Below are 19,068 nucleotides of genomic sequence, written 5' to 3'. Positions count from 1 at the left end.
TTGCCGCAGCCTGTCATTCTACACTCCTGGAAATGGAAAAAAGAACACATTGACACCGGTGTGTCAGACCCACCATACTTGCTCCGGACACTGCGAGAGGGCTATACAAGCAATGATCACACGCACGGCACAGCGGACACACCAGGAACCGCGGTGTTGGCCGTCGAATGGCGCTAGCTGTGCAGCATTTGTGCACCGCCGCCGTCAGTGTCAGCCAGTTTGCCGTGGCATACGGAGCTCCATCGCAGTCTTTAACACTGGTAGCATGCCGCAACAGCGTGGACGTGAACCGTATGTGCAGTTGACGGACTTTGAGCGAGGGCGTATAGTGGGCATGCGGGAGGCCGGGTGGACGTACCGCCGAATTGCTCAACACGTGGGGCGTGAGGTCTCCACAGTACATCGATGTTGTCGCCAGTGGTTGGCGGAAGGTGCACGTGCCCGTCGACCTGGGACCAGACCGCAATGACGCACAGATGCACGCCAAGACCGTAGGATCCTATGCAGTGCCGTAGGGGACCGCACCGCCACTTCCCAGCAAATTAGGGACACTGTTGCTCCTGGGGTATCGGCGAGGACCATTTGCAACCGTCTCCATGAAGCTGGGCTACGGTCCCGCACACCGTTAGGCCGTTTCCGCTCACGCCCCAACATCGTGCAGCCCGCCTCCAGTGGTGTCGCGACAGGCGTGAATGGAGGGACGAATGGAGACGTGTCGTCTTCAGCGATGAGAGTCGCTTCTGCCTTGGTGCCAATGATGGTCGTATGCGTGTTTGGCGCCGTGCAGGTGAGCGCCACAATCAGGACTGCATACGACCGAGGCACACAGGGCCAACACCCGGCATCATGGTGTGGGGAGCGATCTCTTACACTGGCCGTACACCACTGGTGATCGACGAGGGGACACTGAGTAGTGCACAGTACATCCAAACCGTCATCGAACCCATCGTTCTACCATTCCTAGACCGGCAAGGGAACTTGCTGTTCCAACAGGACAATGCACGTCTGCATGTATCCCGTGCCACCCAACGTGCTCTAGAAGGTGTAAGTCAACTACCCTGGCCAGCAAGATCTCCGGATCTGTCCCCCATTGAGCATGTTTGGGACTGGATGAAGCGTCGTCTCACGCGGTCAGCACGTCCAGCACGAACGCTGGTCCAACTGAGGTGCCAGGTGGAAATGGCATGGCAAGCCGTTCCACAGGACTACATCCAGCATCTCTACGATCGTCTCCATGGGAGAATAGCAGCCTGCATTGCTGCGAAAGGTGGATATACACTGTACTAGTGCCGACATTGTGCATGCTCTGTTGCCTGTGTCTATGTGCCTGTGGTTCTGTCAGTGTGATCATGTGATGTATCTGACCCCAGGAATGTGTCAATAAAGTTTCCCCTTCCTGGGACAATGAATTCACGGTGTTCTTATTTCAATTTCCAGGAGTGTAGTTGGGCTGCCTCCACTGGTTCCCTCACCATGATCCCTCAAGCCATCGTCACCAATGGATCCAGCCCTTTCTCCTCTGCACTGGGACCTGCCTGCTGATGATGATGCAGGGATGGCGATGGCACCCTCCTCTCTGGCGCTGGCGTTGAGTGCCACATGGAGGGCCTTGAGCTCCGATGCCTGCCCAGCATTATCATCTCCTCCCCCTCTGTCGGCACCAGCTGCTGCCACTCCAGATCCAATGGATATGTCTCTCCTCGTGCTGCCGATGTCTCCTCGGTTGCCCGGGTGCCCACTTCGCACGAGGGAGAGGTATGCTGTATCCTGCTACTAGTACACGTGAGAGTGAGTGTGCCGAGTGTGGTGTTGCCATGTATATGCGTGCTGAATTTGGCCCTCAACTGTATCAGCACGGGTCAGCCACTGGAGGCCGTCTGTGGGAGGTGTGTGCACGGCATGGTATCCACCATCCCATCTGTCAGCAACTCACACATATACATGTACGGAGCAGTGCTGTCTATTAGAACAGTGTGGCTATATTCTGTGTTAATGGGTCATGGCAGCACGTGGCGCATGCATATGCATTTTCTAACAGCGTGACATCAACTGCAGTGCCTCACATGGGCTCGTAACCATATCAGTTGGACCCTATACAACTGGAAAACAATGGCCTTGTCACATGGTGGCCAATTTCAGTTGGTAAGAGCTGATTGTAGGGTTCAAGTCTGATGCAGACCCCACAAAGGCATGGACCCCAGGATATCAACAGGGCACTGTGAAAGCTGATCGTGGCTTCAGACTGGAGTGGGCTGTGTTTACATGGAATGGGTCTCTGGTCCAGCTGTGCCAATCATTGACTGGAAACGTTTATGTTTGGCTACATGGAGACCATTTGCAACCATTCACAGACAATGCACCATGTCACCAGGCCACAATTGTTTGTGACTGGTTTGAAGAGCATTCTGGAAATTTCAAGTGAATGATTTGGCCACTCAGGTTGCCCAACATGAATCCCATCGAACATTTAGGTGTCATAATTGAGAGGTCAGTTCATGCACAAACTCCTGTACCAGCAATACTTTCACAATTATGGGTGGCCATAGAGGCAGCATGGATAAATATTTCTGCATGGGACTTCCAACAACTTGTTGAATCCACACCCTGTCAAGCAGCTGCACTGTGCCCTGCAAAAGGAGGTCCGACACATATTAAGATGTATCCCACGACCTCTGTGTAGCTGCATGACCTACCGAAAATTTCAAATACAATTAGATAAAATAAGGGAATGAAATGTGTCTTTACTTTCAGTTGGTAACAAGTGCCTTTCTTCCTAATGACGTTTACACAATGTGTTGTTAGCATGTTTCTTTTTGTTACATGAGACGCATTTCCACAGCTTTTGCAATGTGTGCATTACATAAAACTGTAAGAAATCTATATTTTCTGACATAATTTAAGGAACCAATCTCTGGTATTCAAGAAATGAAATGAGCATATGGCATTGTTGGCCGGGAGGCCCCTATTCGAGGAAGTCTGGCCACCAGGTGAAAGTCTTATTTCATTCAATGCCACATTGGGCAACTTGCACACTGGTGATGGGGGTGAAATGATGATGATGGCAACACAACACCCAGTCCCCGAGCGGAGAAAATATCTGCCGCAGCTGAGAATCAAACCCGGGCCTGCTTGCATGGGAGGTGAGCACGTTACCACCCAGCTAAGCACCTGGACTGATATTCAAGAATATGACTACAATGGTAACAGATTTACAAGTTTCCCTGTATAGAAACCATGAGTTGCCTCCAATGTGGACTAAACAAAACAATACAGGGCAGTTCCGTAAGAGGATCTGATAAGGTATAATATAAGTTTATTATGAAAAAAAAAAAGAAAACTATGTCCACCTCCATAGCTGAGTGGTCAGTGCAGCTGACTGTCATGCAGGGAGGGGGGGCAGGTTCGATTCCCGGTTGTATCAGAGATATTTTTTTCGCTCAGGAATTGGCTGCTGTGTTGTCATCATCAATCATCATTTCATCAGCACCAACCTGCAAGTCGCTGAAGCGGCATCAAATAAAAAGATTTGCACTAAGCAGGCGAACAACCCCAGGTAGGGTCTCCGCCAAAAATGTCATATGATTATTTCTTTCAGTGAAAACATTGAGAATGTGATGAAAACAAATCAAAATATCCTATTTGAAGACACACTATGACAAATTTACCCCAACAGAGTGCCCAGAGAAAGTAAACCGTGGCTAGGTAAATTTCACTGACATAAATTTGTTGTCTTTCTCTTCTCATCAATGTTGTTCTCAGGAACAACTAGGTCATTCCAATTGAACAGTTACATTACTGATTGCAAGGGGAGGGGGGGATGTCAAGTCGTATCATAGTAACATTACTAAAGGCTTTCTTAGCTTTGACAATTGCTAATTAATTTTCCTGGTCCCGAATGTAATGAAGCAAACCCTGACTATAGCTGCAGTGCTGTGTTCTGAACACTGACTGCCACAGTCAATGAGCCATGCTGACACAACGCCCTCCACCGCAAGTCACAACTGGGCTCCAAGTGACTTTCACAAGGCAATGTATTCGAGGACTTTAATACTAACTATCTACATCTAGATCTACACCTACAGGGGTACTCCACAAATCAGATTTAAGTGTCTAGCAAAGGGCTCATCGAACCACCTTCACAATTCTCTATTATTCTAATCTCGTATAGCCCGCAGAAAGAACGAACACCTATATCTTTCCGTACAAGCTCCGATTTCCATTATTTTATCATGGTGATCATTTTTCCTTACGTAGGTCGGTGTCAACAAAAAATTTTGCATTCAGAGGAGAAAGTTGGTGATTGGAATTTCGTGAGAAGATTCTGTCGCAATAAAAAATGCCTTTCTTTTAATGATGTCCAGCCCAAATCCTGTATCATTTCAGTGACACTCTCTCCCATATTTCGCGATAATACAAAATGTGCTGCCCTTCTTTGAACTTTTTTGATGTACCCCATCAGTCCTATCTGGTAAGGATCCCACACCGCACAGCAGTATTCTAAGAGGATGGACAAGTGTAGTGTAGGCAGTCTCCTTATTAGATCTGTTATGTTTTCTAAGTGTCCTGCCAATAAAATGCAATCTTTGGTTAGCCTTCCCCACAACATTTTCTATGTGTTCATAATTGTAATTCGCAGGTATTTAGTTGAATTTATGGCCGTTAGATCTGACTGACTTATCGTGTAATCGAAGTTTAACAAATTCCTTTTAGCACTCAAGTGGATGGCATCACACTTTTCGTTAGTGTCAACTGCCAATTTTCGCACCATTCAGATGTCTTTTCTAAACCCATGTTGACTGTGTGCCAATAGACTTTTCTTCAAGGTAATTCATAATGTTCGAACACAATATATGTTCCAAAATCCTGCTGTATATCGATGTCAATGATATAGGCCAGTAATTAAGTGGATTACTCCTACTACCTTTCTTGAATATTGGTGTGACCTGTGCAACTTTCCAGTCTTTGGATACGGATCTTTTGTCGAGTGAACGGTTGTATATGATTGTTAAGTATGGAGTTAAGGCATCAGAATACTCTGAAAGGCACCTAAATGGTATTCAGTCTGGACTGGAAGATTAGCTTTTGTTAAGTGATTTAAGTTGCTTCACTACCCCAAGAATATTTACTTCTATGTTACTCACATTGGCAGCTGTTCTTGATTTGAATTCTGGAATATTTACTTTGTCTTCTTTTGTGAAGGCATTTTGGAAGGATGTGTTTAATAACTCTGTTTTGACAGCACTGTCTTTGATAGTATCTCCATTGTTACCACACAGGGAAGGCACTGATTGTTTCTTGCTGCTAACATTCTTCACATGTGACCAGAATCTCTTTGGATTTTTTGCCATGTTTCAAGACAAAGTTTTGTTGTGGAAACTGTTATAAGCATCTCGCATTGAAGTCTGCTCTAAATTTCGAGCTTCTGTAAAAGATTGCCGATCTTGGGGATTTTGCATCTGTTTAAATTTGGCATGTTTGTTTTGTTGTTTCTGCAACGCTGTTCTGACCCATTTTGTGTACCAAGGTGGATCAGCTCCACTGTTTGTTAATTTATTTGGTATAAATCTCTCAATTGCTGACGATACTATTTCTTTGAATTCAAGCCTCATCTGGTCTACTTATATTATTAATTTGGAAGGAGTGGAGATTGTCTCTCAGGAAGGCATCAAGTAAGTTTTTATCTGCTTTTTTGAATAGGTATAAGGTGTACACTCCATACAAATACTTTCAGAAACAACTTCCTGACACTTAAATCTATACTCTATGTTAACAAATTTCTCTTCTTCAGAAACGCTTTCCTTGCCATTGCCAGTCTACATTTTATATCCTCTCTACTTCGACCATCATCAGTTATTTTACTCCCCAAATATCAAAACTCCTTTACTACTTTAAGTGTCTCATTTCCTAATCTAATTCCCTCAGCATCATCCGACTTAATTCGACTACATTCCATTATCCTCGGTTTGCTTTTGTTGATGTTCAACTTATATCCTCCTTTCAAGACACTGTCCATTCCGTTCAACTGCTCTTACAACTCCTTTGCTGTCTCTAACAGAATTACAATGTCATTGGCAAACCTCAAAGTTTTTATTTCTTCTCAATGGATTTTAATACCTACTCTGAATTTTTCTTATGTTTCCTTTATTGCTTGCTCAATATACATATTGAATAACATCTGGGAGAGGCTACAACCCTGTCTCACTCCCTTCCCAACCACTGCTTCCCATGGAAGTGAAACATGGATGATAAATAGTTTGGACAAGAAGAGAATAGAAGCTTTCGAAATGTGGTGCTACAGAAGAATGCTGAAGATTAGCATATAACTAATGACGAGGTATTGAATAGAATTGGGGAGAAGAGGAGTTTGTAGCATAGCTTGACAAGAAGGAGGGACCAGTTGGTAGGACATGTTCTGAGGCATCAAGGGATCACAAATTTAGCATTGGAGGGCAACATGGAGGGTAAACATCGTAGAGGGAGACCAAGAGATGAATACACTAAGCAGATTCAGAAGGATGTAGGTTGCAGTAATTACTGGGAGATGAAGAAGGTTGCACAGGATAGAGTAGCATGGAGAACTGCATCAAACCAGTCTCAGGACTGAAGACCACAACAACAACAATAAGATGTACAACTTTGCTTCCGCCATTTTTTCCCCAACATTTGAGGCTTTAATGAAACAAATTGTTTACACATGTATCATTCAAAGTATTTTCCATCGTTAGCCACTACTTTCTCCCATCTCCTGAGCAGTGTACGAGTCCCATGTCGAAAAAATTGTTCATCTTTTGAAGTGATCCACGAATCGGTCCAATTTGTGACTTCTCCATGAGATCGGAAGTGCTGGTCAGCCAGGCCATTCACCATTGATCTAAACAGGTGATAGTCAGAGGGAGCAGTGTTTGGAGAATATGGCAGGTGGGGTAGGACTTCCCATTTTAGCATTTCCAAGTACATTTTGACCTCTTTTGCAACGTAAGGTCGAGCGTTGTGCTGAAAAATCACTTAACCGTGCCTCTCACTGTATTGTGGCCATTTGCTCTGCTCAAATGCATTACTTGCATTCGATAACGAGCACCTGTGATTGTTTCACTTGGTTTTAACACCTCATAGTACACGACATCGAGCTGGTCCCACCAAATGCAGAGCATGATCTTGGATCCAGGAATATTTGGTTTGGCCATTGACGTGGAAGCGTGGCTGGGGTATCGCCATGAGTTTTTGCGTTTAGGGTTATCGTAATGAACCCATTTTTCATCCCCAGTCACAATGCGATGTAGAAATCCCTTCCGTTTTTGCCTCTGAAGCAACTGTTCACAAACACACAAATGCCGTTCAATGTCTCTTGGTTTCAGCTCACACGGGACCCAAGTTTCTTCTTTCTGAATCATGGCCATAGCATTGAGATGTTTTGAAATGGCTTGCTGTGTCACTCCCACTAATCGTGCCAATTCTTCTTGAGTTTGACATGAGTCTTCACTCAGCAATGTCTCTAATTCTGCACCTTCGATAACATTCTCTCTTCCACCACTATGTCAGTCTACGATGTTAAAATCACCATTCTTGAAGCATTGAAACTACTCACGACATGTTATTTCACTAATAGCATCCTTACCATACGTACTTGAGAGCATCAGCTGCTGTTTTCTTCATACTGAAACAAAACAGTAACACCTCCCGCAAATGACAAGAATTAGACTCATAATCTGACATTTTCAATCAAGAACAACTTTATGATGCAGGCACAAATTGACTAATGTTTGAATGAGGTTATGTTGACGAAGGTCCAAGCTAACTGCCTGACATCTGCAGTCTGTTTCTTTCGACTGCTACTTACTGTTGTCGCCACATATCGGCAAATGATAGAAGCAAAGTTGTACACCTTGTATATTTTTTGTTTATTTTTGGAGGATTTGGGGGTTACGATATTCAATCTCACTACGACAACCCTGTGTTCACTAATCCTAGTATTGGTTTTGATGCTCATTATTAACTCAGGATTATTTGTGGCTAAGAGGTCAGGTGTGTTTTCACAACTGTTTACTATTCGCATGGACTCATGAACAAAATGCTTGAAATAATTTTCAGAGAATGCACTTAGCATAATTTCTAATGATGTTTTATGCGTACCTCCAGAATTAAACCTGTATTTTTGCCAACATATCGAGGGTAAATTAAATTTACCACCAACTATAATCGTATGAGTCAGGTATGTGTTTGAAATCAAACTCAAGTTTTCTTTGAAACTTTTAGCAACTGTATCATCTGAATTGGGAGGACAGTAAAAGGATCCAATTATTATTTTATTCTGGTTGCCAACAATGACCTCTGCCCATACTAACTCACAGTAACTATCTATTTCAATTTCACGACAAGATAAACTACTTCTAACAGCAACAAACACGTGACCACCAACTGTGTTTAGCCTATCCTTTTGGAACACCATTAGGTTCTTCGCAAAAATTTCAGCTGAGCTTATATCCCGGTTTAGCCAGTTTTCACTGCCTATAACGATTTGAGCATCAGTGCTTTCTATCAGCACTTGGAGCTCTGGTACTTTCCCAACACAGCTACGGCACTTTACAACTGTTATACTGTTGGTTCTTGTATCTACATTCTTCCTGTGTTTGGCCTGCACCCTTTGTGACTGAAGCCCTTCTTGTTTTTTCCCCCGAGACCCTCTAACCTAAAAAACTGCCCAGTCAACACCAAACAGCCCCTGCTACCCATGTAGCTGGCTCCTGTGTATAGTGGATACCTTACCTATTCAGCGGAACCCGAAACCCGACCACCCTTTGGCACAAGTCAAGGATTCTTGATGCAGGAAATGGACGACTGAAAGCGAACTACATAACATAATGTGAGTTCAGGGAGTGAAAAGGGTGGAAGAAATTGGGCTGGGAGCAACAGGATGGTTTTGTGGTGTGAGCATATTTTACTGTACTTAAGTTATCATCATGTACGGGGAAAAAGCAAAGATTTAAAATTCTGACAGGAGGAATGTGGGAGGAGGACATTGTGGTTTTGGTGGTTAAATTTAGTGGCTAGTTGCTGGAAAGTGTTAAGACTGTGATCCTATTGATGGGTGGTATGTAGAACAGCATCGACATGCCCCTCGTCACCCAAAATCACCCTAGACTGGAACATATGAACCATATCTTTCACCAGGTCTTTGTTTATCACTCATTCTTTCCTGAAATGAGGGATATCCCACACAAGATACTTCCTTCTCTTCTAAAATGGTGTTCTGAAACCCACCCATCCTACACATTATCCTAGTCCATCCATACGCAACTCCCATTCCCATTGTTAACATAGGTATCACATCCCTGTGGCAGACCAAGGAGCAAGACCTACCCAATTCAACCACCCAGGACTTCCTACTCCAGTCTTGTCATAGGCTTATCCCAATCTACCAGCGGCTGGCCGAGAAAGCAGCCCATCATATACCAACGCTGCTGCAAATACTACACAGATTTTCATGTCAGTGTGACTACCAGTCAGCTGTCTACCAGGATGAATGGCTGCTACTGCTACACTACTGCCAAGAACAAAGTTGACCATGCCGTGGCACACCATGTAACTGGGCACAACATGCTCAATTTCAATGGCTGCTTCACAACATGGGTCATCTGGATCCTTCCCGACAATACCAGCTTCTCTGTACTACGCAGATGGGAGTTATCCTTACAACACATGCTCCGCTCCCGTAATTGTCCTGGCCTCAATCTCAGGTAACCCACTGTCCCTGCTACACCTCACTCCTGCATTCCTAACCAGCAAACTGACTGCCAAGCCACTGGCCACCAACCCCAGCCCCTCTCCTTGCCTCCTTCTCCCTTTAACCACCCAACCTGACACAACCCCCACCACAACCAGTCCACATGCTGAGAAACAAAGCATTGGCACTGTTAGCCCATGTGGCAAATGTAGGGGCAGAGAGGTGAGAGGCAGAGAGAGAGAGAGAGAGAGAGAGAGAGAGAGAGAGAGAGAGAGATAGAGAGTGTGTGTGTGTGTGTGTGTGTGTGTGTGTGTGTGTGTGTTTTACTCTAGCTCATCAAAGGATAGCTCTGAAAGCTAACAAGTTTTCTTTCCTTTATGTGTGCCTATCTACAGCTCAACACTTCTGCTTTTCAATGAGTGGTCTCCTTAAATCTGAAAGAGTTTACAAAGAAATTAATCCTATAGATACCAAAAGTAACTGCCAAATGGTCTCAAGAATAACTTCTTAAAGTCTTCCACTGGTGTAATAAGTATGTTACGTTTGCTGCCAAAGACCTACAACTGAAGCATTTCAAGACATTAAAAGCTTCAAATAAGCTTGCTTTCAATTCTTACACAGGACACAATGTTATTGAGAAATCCAGATATACTCAAAGTCTTAAAATTAAAATCTCCTTACACAAGTTACATTAATAACTGGGTCCCTCACCTGAATTTCACGTTGGTGAAAAACATGCTTACGGTAAACATAAGTCTTCTCTTGAGGAATTTAATGCTAGTGGCCACTGTCCATTCTATCTGCTTCTTAATAACCATTTGAAACATAAAAGTTATCACTCTAAGGAAGTAAGAGGGGCAAAATACAATAAAACTACCACTGAATGAAGTGCATAATTTGCTTTAACATAATAAATAAATACGTACATTATTAATATAATAGAGGGAAACATTCCACGTGGGAAAAATTTATCAAAAAACAAAGATGATGTGACTTACCAAACGAAAGCGCTGGCAGGTCGAAAGACACACAAACAAACACAAACATACACACAAAATTCAAGCTTTTGCAACAAACTGTTGCCTCATCAGGAAAGAGGGAAGGAGAGGGAAAGACGAAAGGATGTGGGTTTTAGGGGAGAGGGTAAGGAGTCATTCCAATCCCGGGAGCGGAAAGACTTACCTTAGGGGGAAAAAAGGACGGGTATACACTCGCACACACACACACACACACACACACACACACACACACACACACACACACATCCATCCACACATATACAGACACAAGCACACATATTTAAAGACAAAGAGTTTGGGCAGAGATGTCAGTCGAGGCGGAAGTGCAGAGGCAAAGATGTTGTTGAATGGCAGGTTTCCACCCCACCAAGAGTGTCTTTCCGCTGTCCACCTGACCTTCATAACCTGTTAGTTCATCCCTATGAAATCCCCAAACCACCTTCCCTACCCTCTGGCTCCTATCCTTGTAACCGCCCACGGTGTAAAACCTGTCCCATGCACCCTCCAACCACCACCTACTCCAGTCCTGTAACCCGGAACGTGTACACGATCAAAGGCAGAGCCACGTGTGAAAGCACCCACGTGATTTACCAACTGACCTGCCTACACTGTGATGCATTCTATGAGGGAATGACCAGCAACAAACTGTCCATTCGCATGAATGGACACATGCAGACAGTGTTTGTTGGTAATGAGGATCACCCTGTGGCTAAACATGCCTTGGTGCACGGCCAGCACATCTTGGCACAGTGTTACACCGTCCGGGTTATCTGGATACTTACACCAACACCAACCTATCCAAACTCCGGAGATGGGAACTTGCTCTTCAATATATCCTCTCTTCCCGTTACCCAGCAGGCCTCAATCTCCGCTAATTTCAAGTTGCCACCACTCATACCTCACCTGTCATTCAACAACATCTTTGCCTCTGCACTTCCGCCACTTCCGCCTCGACTGACATCTCTGCCCAAACTCTTTGTCTTTAAATATGTCTGCTTGTGTCTGTATATGTGTGTGTGTGTGTGTGTGTGTGTGTGTGTGTGTGTGTGTGTGTGTGTGTGTGTGTGGGCGCGCGCGCGCGCGCGCGCGCGCGCGCGCGAGTGTATACCCGTCCTTTTTTCCCCCTAAGGTAAGTCTTTCCGCTCCCGGGATTGGAATGACTCCTTACCCTCTCCCCTAAAACCCACATCCTTTCGTCTTTCCCTCTCCTTCCCTCTTTCCTGATGAGGCAACAGTTTGTTGCGAAAGCTTGAATTTTGTGTGTATGTTTGTGTTTGTTTGTGTGTCTTTCGATCTGCCAGCGCTTTCATTTGGTATGTACATTATTACGTTGACCACAACGGTACAGAAAGTTGCACTTAACATGGAGTGTTGAGGGACATCATTCTCTCACTAAAAATGGCTCTAAAGGATCGAGTTGACAACTACTAAAGAAAATGAAAGCAGAAAATGTCTACAGATTGTGTAGTGCATCAACCACACTTTATGAGCTATTACTCTCAAAAGTGACTGTAAAAAATTCATGTGACTGGCAGTTTAAGAAGATGATTCATAAAAGTTTTAGGCTTTAAAAACTAATTTAAAGCATAGCTCAAAGCCAAATTTAAAAATTTGTAAAGTGAGCCATTATACTTACAAGTTTCGATAATGCTTTCGATCCAGCAACAATACCACCAACAAAGAAGACGCAGTGTGGCAGCAACTGCAAAGCTGCTGATCTATCCAACGGAACAACATCTAGCATTTTCTTTGCATTCAAGTATTTAAAAATGACTGCTCCCACTAAAGTTTGCCAAGCTTGGAACACTGTGGGGTACGTGAAACTTAAAACAGAGAGAACATACTGAAAAAGAAGAGGGTTTGGGTTAAACATGGTACAAAAGATGCAATTCAGTGTTACACAAATGGAATTTAAGCAGTGCTATTGCAAAATACACTACTGGCCATTAAAATTGCTACACCAAGAAGAAATGCAGATGATAAACGGGTATCCATTGGACGAATATATTATACTAGAACTACACATGTGACTACATTTTCACGCAATTTGGGTGCATAGATCCTGAGAAATCAGTACCCAGAACAACCACCTCTGGCCATAATAATGGCCTTGATACGCCTGGGCATTGAGTCAAACAGAGCTTGGATGGTGTGTACAGGTACAGCTGCCCATGCAGCTTCAACACAATACCACAGTTCATCAAGAGTAGTGACGCGTATTGTGACGAGCCAGTTGCTCAGCCACCACTGACCAGACATTTTCAATTGGTGAGAGATCTGGAGAATGTGCTGGCCAGGGCTACAGTCAAACATTTTCCGTATCCAGAAAGGCCCGTACAGGACCTGCAACATGTGGTCGTGCATTATCCTGCTGAAATGTAGGGTTTCGCAGGGATCAAATGAAGTTTAGAGCCATGGGTCGTAACACATCTTAAATGTAACGCCCACTGTTCAAAGTGCCATCAATGCGAACAAGAGGTGACCGAGACGTGTAACCAATGGCACCCCATACCATCACACCGAGTGATATGCCAGTATGGCGATGATGAATACACACTTCCAATGTGCGTTCACCGCGATGTCGCCAAACACGGATGCGAACATCATGATGCTGTAAACAAAACCTGGATTCATCCAAAAAAATGACGTTTTGCCATTCGTGCACCCAGGTTCGTCGTTGAGTACACCATCGTAGGCGCTCCTGTCTGTGATGCAGCGTCGAGGGTAACCGCGGCCATGGTCTCCGAGCTGATAGCCCATGCTGCTGCAAACATAGTCGAACTGTTCGTGCAGATGGTTGTTGTCTTGCGAACGTTCCCATCTGTTGACCCAGGGATCGAGACATGGCTGCGCAATCCGTTACAGCCATGTGGATAAGATGCCTGTCATCTCGACTGCTAGTGATACGAGGCCATCGGGATCCAGCACAGCGTTCCGTATTACCCTCCTGAAATCACCGATCCCATATTCTGTATTCTGCTAACAGTCATTGGATCTCGACCAACGTGAGCGGCAATGTCGCAATACGATAAACCGCAATCGTGATAGGCTACAATCCGACCTTTATCAAAGTCAGAAACGTGATGGTACACATTTCTCCTCCTTACACGAGCCATCACAACAACATTTCACCAGGCAATGCCGGTCAACTGCTGTTTGTGTATTAGAAATCGGTTGGAAACTTTCCTCATGTCAGCACGTTGTAGGTGTCGCCACCGGTGCCAACCTTGTGTGAATACTCTGAAAAGCTAATCATTTGCATATCACAGCATCTTCTTCTTGTCCATTAAATTTCACTCTGTAGCATGTCATCTTCATGGTGTAGGAATTTTAATGGCCAGTAGTGTAGTTCTACAGTATATTTCTTCTACAAGGAAAAATAAGCATAAGCTTTACAAAATGTTTCCAGGATGGACAAAATGTCAGGGGAGAGGAAAGCCACAAACTAACACCCTAAAATTCTGATGATGTAGAAGATTTCCATAAACAGAAACAAAAATTGATAAATGACAGTAAATAAACTAAAAGCTAATAATGTATTTAACACCAAAGTAGGACAAATAAGAGAACAATTATCCATCAGGAGGAACTTTCAGAAATGACTGAGATCATATGCTAGCAGAATTTGCCAAGAACAACAAAGTTTGTTTTTGGCACATTCTTCCATTTTAAGTATGAAAAAACAGATGGCTGGAGATAAAGGTGTTACAACAGAAATGATTGAACCCGGAGGGATGCTAACTGAAAAAGAACCCTGCAAAATTAACTGCTGCATCTCTGCATAGAAAAAATACTTCACACAAACAGAAAAATGTTGTAATTAGAGTACTTTGCAGAAAAGGAGACAGACAAGGCTATAGTTATCAAACTCTCACTTTGGTAAGATTCTTAGATTTCGAGATTGCTACTGACTCAACTTCAATAAAAGCTGTTTTACCAGCCCTTGACATACAAGATACTGATTCTATTTACGTTAGTATGCTGAATAATACCTTCATCAATGCTAAAGCTTCAGTTTCACTATGTAAGGATTTTGAAAAACTTAACACTGATGGATTAGACATGCACCCGTCATTTGTATCACCAAAACTATTCTCAGCAATCCTAGAGGAAATTTTCAGTCTTTCAATAATAAACACAGAAATTAACAAAGATGCTACAGAATCAGTTGATGAGTTCTTGCATTTAGGGAAGTTGAGGAGAACCACTGGATGAGCTGCAGAAGAAATAAACAGGAGAGTAAAAGTGACCTGGAGTTCTTTTGGTCATCTAAATAGAATGTTCATAATTAAATTTCCAGGGTGTCTAAAACAAAGTTTGCAGCAAGGACACATGGACGTTTCATACAAAAACAATTCAAAACTTCAATATCTCTACAAAAATAATAAATTTTTTATGTAATTAGATTGCTAAAAAGTTTGCTTACCAAGTGGCAGCAGGAGAACACAAACATAAAGGTATTGAAATTTGCAAACTTTCAGAGCCAGTGGCTCCTCCTCCTGGCAGAAGGGTTGAAGGAGAAGAAAGAAGGGTGGAGGAAAAGGACTGGTGAGGGTAAGGGCATTAGAGAAATTTGGGAAAGTCACCCAAGGGTTAGGAGAGGCTTACCAGATGGGTTGAGAAGGAAATACTGATTGTTGGGGACTGCACCAGACAAAATGCAAAAACGCAAGAGCTTAAAAATGTTAAACAGGGTAATGTGCAAGACAGGGACTGCTGACAAAACATTATGCTCAAGTTAATAAGAGCGAAAAGCTAAAAGCATTTCATGTAGTAGAGATAGGTTGCGGAAAATGGACAGGTCTGAAAGTAAAAAGAGTTAGAAAACTAAAAGGGAGTGCTGAGAGGAAATACTGAGACTGAATAACATAACACAATATTAGACTAAGTGGCTGGTGGGTGCTGAGAACCAAGACATGTTGTAATGCCAGTTACCATCTGTGAAGTTCTGAGAAATGGTTTCTGGGGGAAACCGCATCCTCATATGGCACTTTCTTTTTGAATATTTATTTCCTATATACTCTTTTGTTCATTCTTTCACATCATGTCTAACCAGTATTGATGTTGAAGCCAGTGGCAGAATTAAGTTTCAAGAGCTCTGCAAGCAAGAGCTGGTGTTACAAGATGTCCTTGGTTCTTACTAACCACCTGGCCTTAACTTACATAATTTCTTTGATCACAAGAACGATTCTGTTCTTCATTCCCTTTTAATTCTATATCTTTTATTTTCCAAACTGTCTATTTTTCCTTATCCCTCCCCACCTCTACCACAATGTACATTAAGATGCTTGTCAGTAATCTCTGTCTTGCACATTACCCTTTATTCCACTTTTAAGCTCTGAGGTTTTTAAATCTTAACTGATACAGTCCCCAACAATCAAGCTTTTGTTTTCACACCACCTAGTAAGTTTCCTGTGCACTACAGTTCCGGGCAACTTTTCCGAACTCTCCTGATTCCCTAAACCTCATTAGTCCTTTTCCTTCACCCCTCTTCCATCTCATTCAATCCTCCTGCCACGAGGAAGAGCTCCTGGCGCCAAAAGCTTGCAAATTTCAGTACCTTTATGTGTGTGTTCTCTGGTTGCCACTTTCAAATCAAAAACTTACCATCATTCAGTCTGCAATGGGAAGATTAATTACCACAAGATGCAAATTTATCAGAGGACAGCCTGGAGCAGAAGATGTGGTTTGGGGGAGGTGGTGTAGGTGGGGGGCTGGAGATGACTTGCGAATGATGTTTTTGTGTGTGTGTGTGTGTGTGTAAGTTATGAATGTTGTTATTTGTTATCAGTTATACTTTTGCTTTTGTTTGTGTAGTGGGTTCACTATGTCTAATAGTTGAGGAAGGGTGTGGGAGGGGGTGGGGGGGGGGGAGGAGGGTGTGGTCAGTTTGGGAAGCACCTGTGGATTGTTTTGATTCTTAGGCTGTTCATACTAGTGTGCGTGGTTAGCCAGAAAAGATTTGTGCATCGGCAGCTTAGATGAATGAGTATTTTTTGTAGTGTTGTTTGATTCTTATTATAGTGTGTATGACATGTGAGTTATGTTTGTAATTGTGTGTTTCTTGTACATCGATTTCAGTAGCTATGTTAGCTTTTATGAATTTCTGGTTTGTGCAGTTAAGTGGATTGTGTTGGATTGAGATTGGTAGGTATCAAGAACATAGTTTTATCAGTGCTGGTGAGATTACATTTTCAGCATTTGTATTGTGCGCAAAGTTTCGTTTTGTGGTATCACAGACTTCATTTGAATTGTATTGGTCTAGTGAAATTTTTGATACCACTATGTGTGTGTGCACGTTTCTCTCTCTCTCTTTTTCGTCTCTCTTCTGAGAATTTTGTTTGTTTCATTTCTGCTTTAATACTGGTTTTGGTACGTTTTCAGTATTAAAAGTGTCATATATTTAATTTATTATGTCACAGCCAAAAGTTCCAATTTTCACAGTTGTGTCAATAATTCCACTTTATTTCTGTAATAAAATATTTCACGTATTGTATGTCTGTCTCAGGAGATGTTGTGAGTGATGTCACAGTCATCGTATGGGATATGTTTGAAAGAGAGGTGTCTGCAATCTTGATGTCACTGGTCAAAACTGATGGGTAGTACCCCAATCTTCGGTTTTGACAATAATTGAGGGGGGGGCATTAGTAGAAATTAGTGAATTTTGTTTTAGGAACATTTTTCTCATTTCTCTGTGCATTTATTGGAGGTTGGAGATGTGGCCTGAATATAAGGTAGAACAACATCCTCAACTTAGTTTACAGAAGATTAAAAGTCGTAAGTGTAAGCCAATGTTAAAGTTTTTAGTCTTATGTTGTTCAGGACAGGCTTGCTGCCACTCCACCAGACGTTATTAAAGTGAATTTGGAGGAGGAAAGTATGATATATTTTGACGGATAGACCACTAACATAAGGTTAGATGACCTAACCTATCAGCAGTTTATGGTTAGTCATCAGGTGGAATCCAACAATTTTGAATTTTGGAGCATGTACACATGCTGTAAGTTTTTACTGGCTTGCAATTAGGGAAGCTGTTCTGAGGGGCATCGCAGAACTACACAGCTAACATATTTGTACGAGTATGTGTGGATGAAATGTGTGACTATAGGCGAATGGTTTGTCTTCCAAGATTCTTGTGAGGTCTTAAAAATTTAAACTTGTATTTCATTTTATTTATTGGTAGTCAGATCAGTGTGTTGACGTGTGATCTTCATGTGCTTGTGGGTGTGGTGAGACGTATGCATCTTTAAGGTCAAGGGAAGAGTCCGATTCCAATGTGTCATGGCTATGTGTGTTTTGGTATCGTGAGCTGCTGCTGACCTATATAGGTCAAGGGAAGTGTCCGATTCCAATTTTCGTTGTTTTTGGTGTTCGTTCCGTGGTATCGATAGCTGAGGAGTGATTATAATTTTTGGAGTAGTTGAGCTAGGGGAAACAATGCAGTTCATAAAAGCTGCATCACTTGGAGATTGCATACTTTGTCACATTCAGTACCTGTGAAGTTTCTTCTTTCCTATGGGATCTGTGAAACACGAGAGATGAATTAACAACCAGGTAGCACATTTGTTGACCACTGGTGTTTGGTCGTTGATGGAATACATATTAAGACTTAGAGTCGACAATCTTCTGCTTGTGGCGTCGACATACTGTTCGACTTTAATTTAAAACTGCCGCCATCAAACACCGAAACAAGGGGTAAAATAATAGTTAGATTTTGTTTTCCATTCAGCTCCACTTCAAATCAGGCCGTATCTGAATGCCAACAAAGCAAAACACACGTGGTGATGTCATGTATTTACCAGTACTCACCTTGTTTATAAAGACTGTGGAAACGAAAAGAAAAGAATGAGTCACAAACTCTGAGTAAATTATTTTTTCCGCACAGTGCATTTTTTTAATTAATGCACAATAAAGCTCCATTATTCTTGCCATATGAGACCCTGCTTCCACATGACAGGTGGAACTGACAACAAATACGTGTTGTCGTGTTTACAACGCTGAATGCTCCGCGTCTCTTTATATCGACAGTTACGGTATCGATTTTACTCCGACTCTCTAAAATCGATCGATAGTCCAACTCCCAATAGCCACAGCGAGATTTTAAATTTCTGCTAGGGAAACTGCATAGTGTTACAACATTTCTTCATCTAGTAATCGACGACTTTTATACTAGTCTGAACTATTTATTTCATATTTCAAAACTTGTTCCTGAAATTGATATATACTTAAGGAGGTTCTTAGTCGTTATGTGAATTGCCCATTTGTATTTTAGTTCATAAAAAAACTGTTTACACAACTTTAACTACGAAAGATTATACGTAGATTGTC

General features: G+C 42.7%; 1 protein-coding gene across 3 annotated transcripts in view; it reads right to left on the bottom strand.

Moving 5' to 3' along the window:
• LOC124795189 (transmembrane protein 241-like) overlaps positions 1 to 18,760 on the bottom strand; it is an 80,675-nt gene extending 61,915 nt beyond the window's left edge. The window contains exons 1-2 of one of the 3 annotated variants that reach the window (XM_047259092.1): positions 18,550 to 18,760; positions 12,377 to 12,583 (exon numbers count right to left, since the gene is read on the bottom strand). In XM_047259092.1, coding sequence (XP_047115048.1) covers positions 12,377 to 12,583; positions 18,550 to 18,672 — 330 coding nt within the window. In that variant the 5' untranslated portion in view covers positions 18,673 to 18,760. The remainder of the gene's footprint in view (positions 1 to 12,376; positions 12,584 to 18,549) is intronic. The other 2 variants (XM_047259093.1, XM_047259094.1) reach the window with 2 other exon arrangements.
• Between the last annotated feature and the right edge of the window lie 308 nt (positions 18,761 to 19,068).

The sequence above is a fragment of the Schistocerca piceifrons genome, chromosome 4 (assembly GCF_021461385.2).
Source record: "Schistocerca piceifrons isolate TAMUIC-IGC-003096 chromosome 4, iqSchPice1.1, whole genome shotgun sequence".
Taxonomy (NCBI): Eukaryota; Metazoa; Arthropoda; class Insecta; order Orthoptera; family Acrididae; genus Schistocerca; species Schistocerca piceifrons.
Note: the sequence above shows the minus strand (reverse complement) of the source record. Positions and strands in the feature narration are given on the sequence as shown.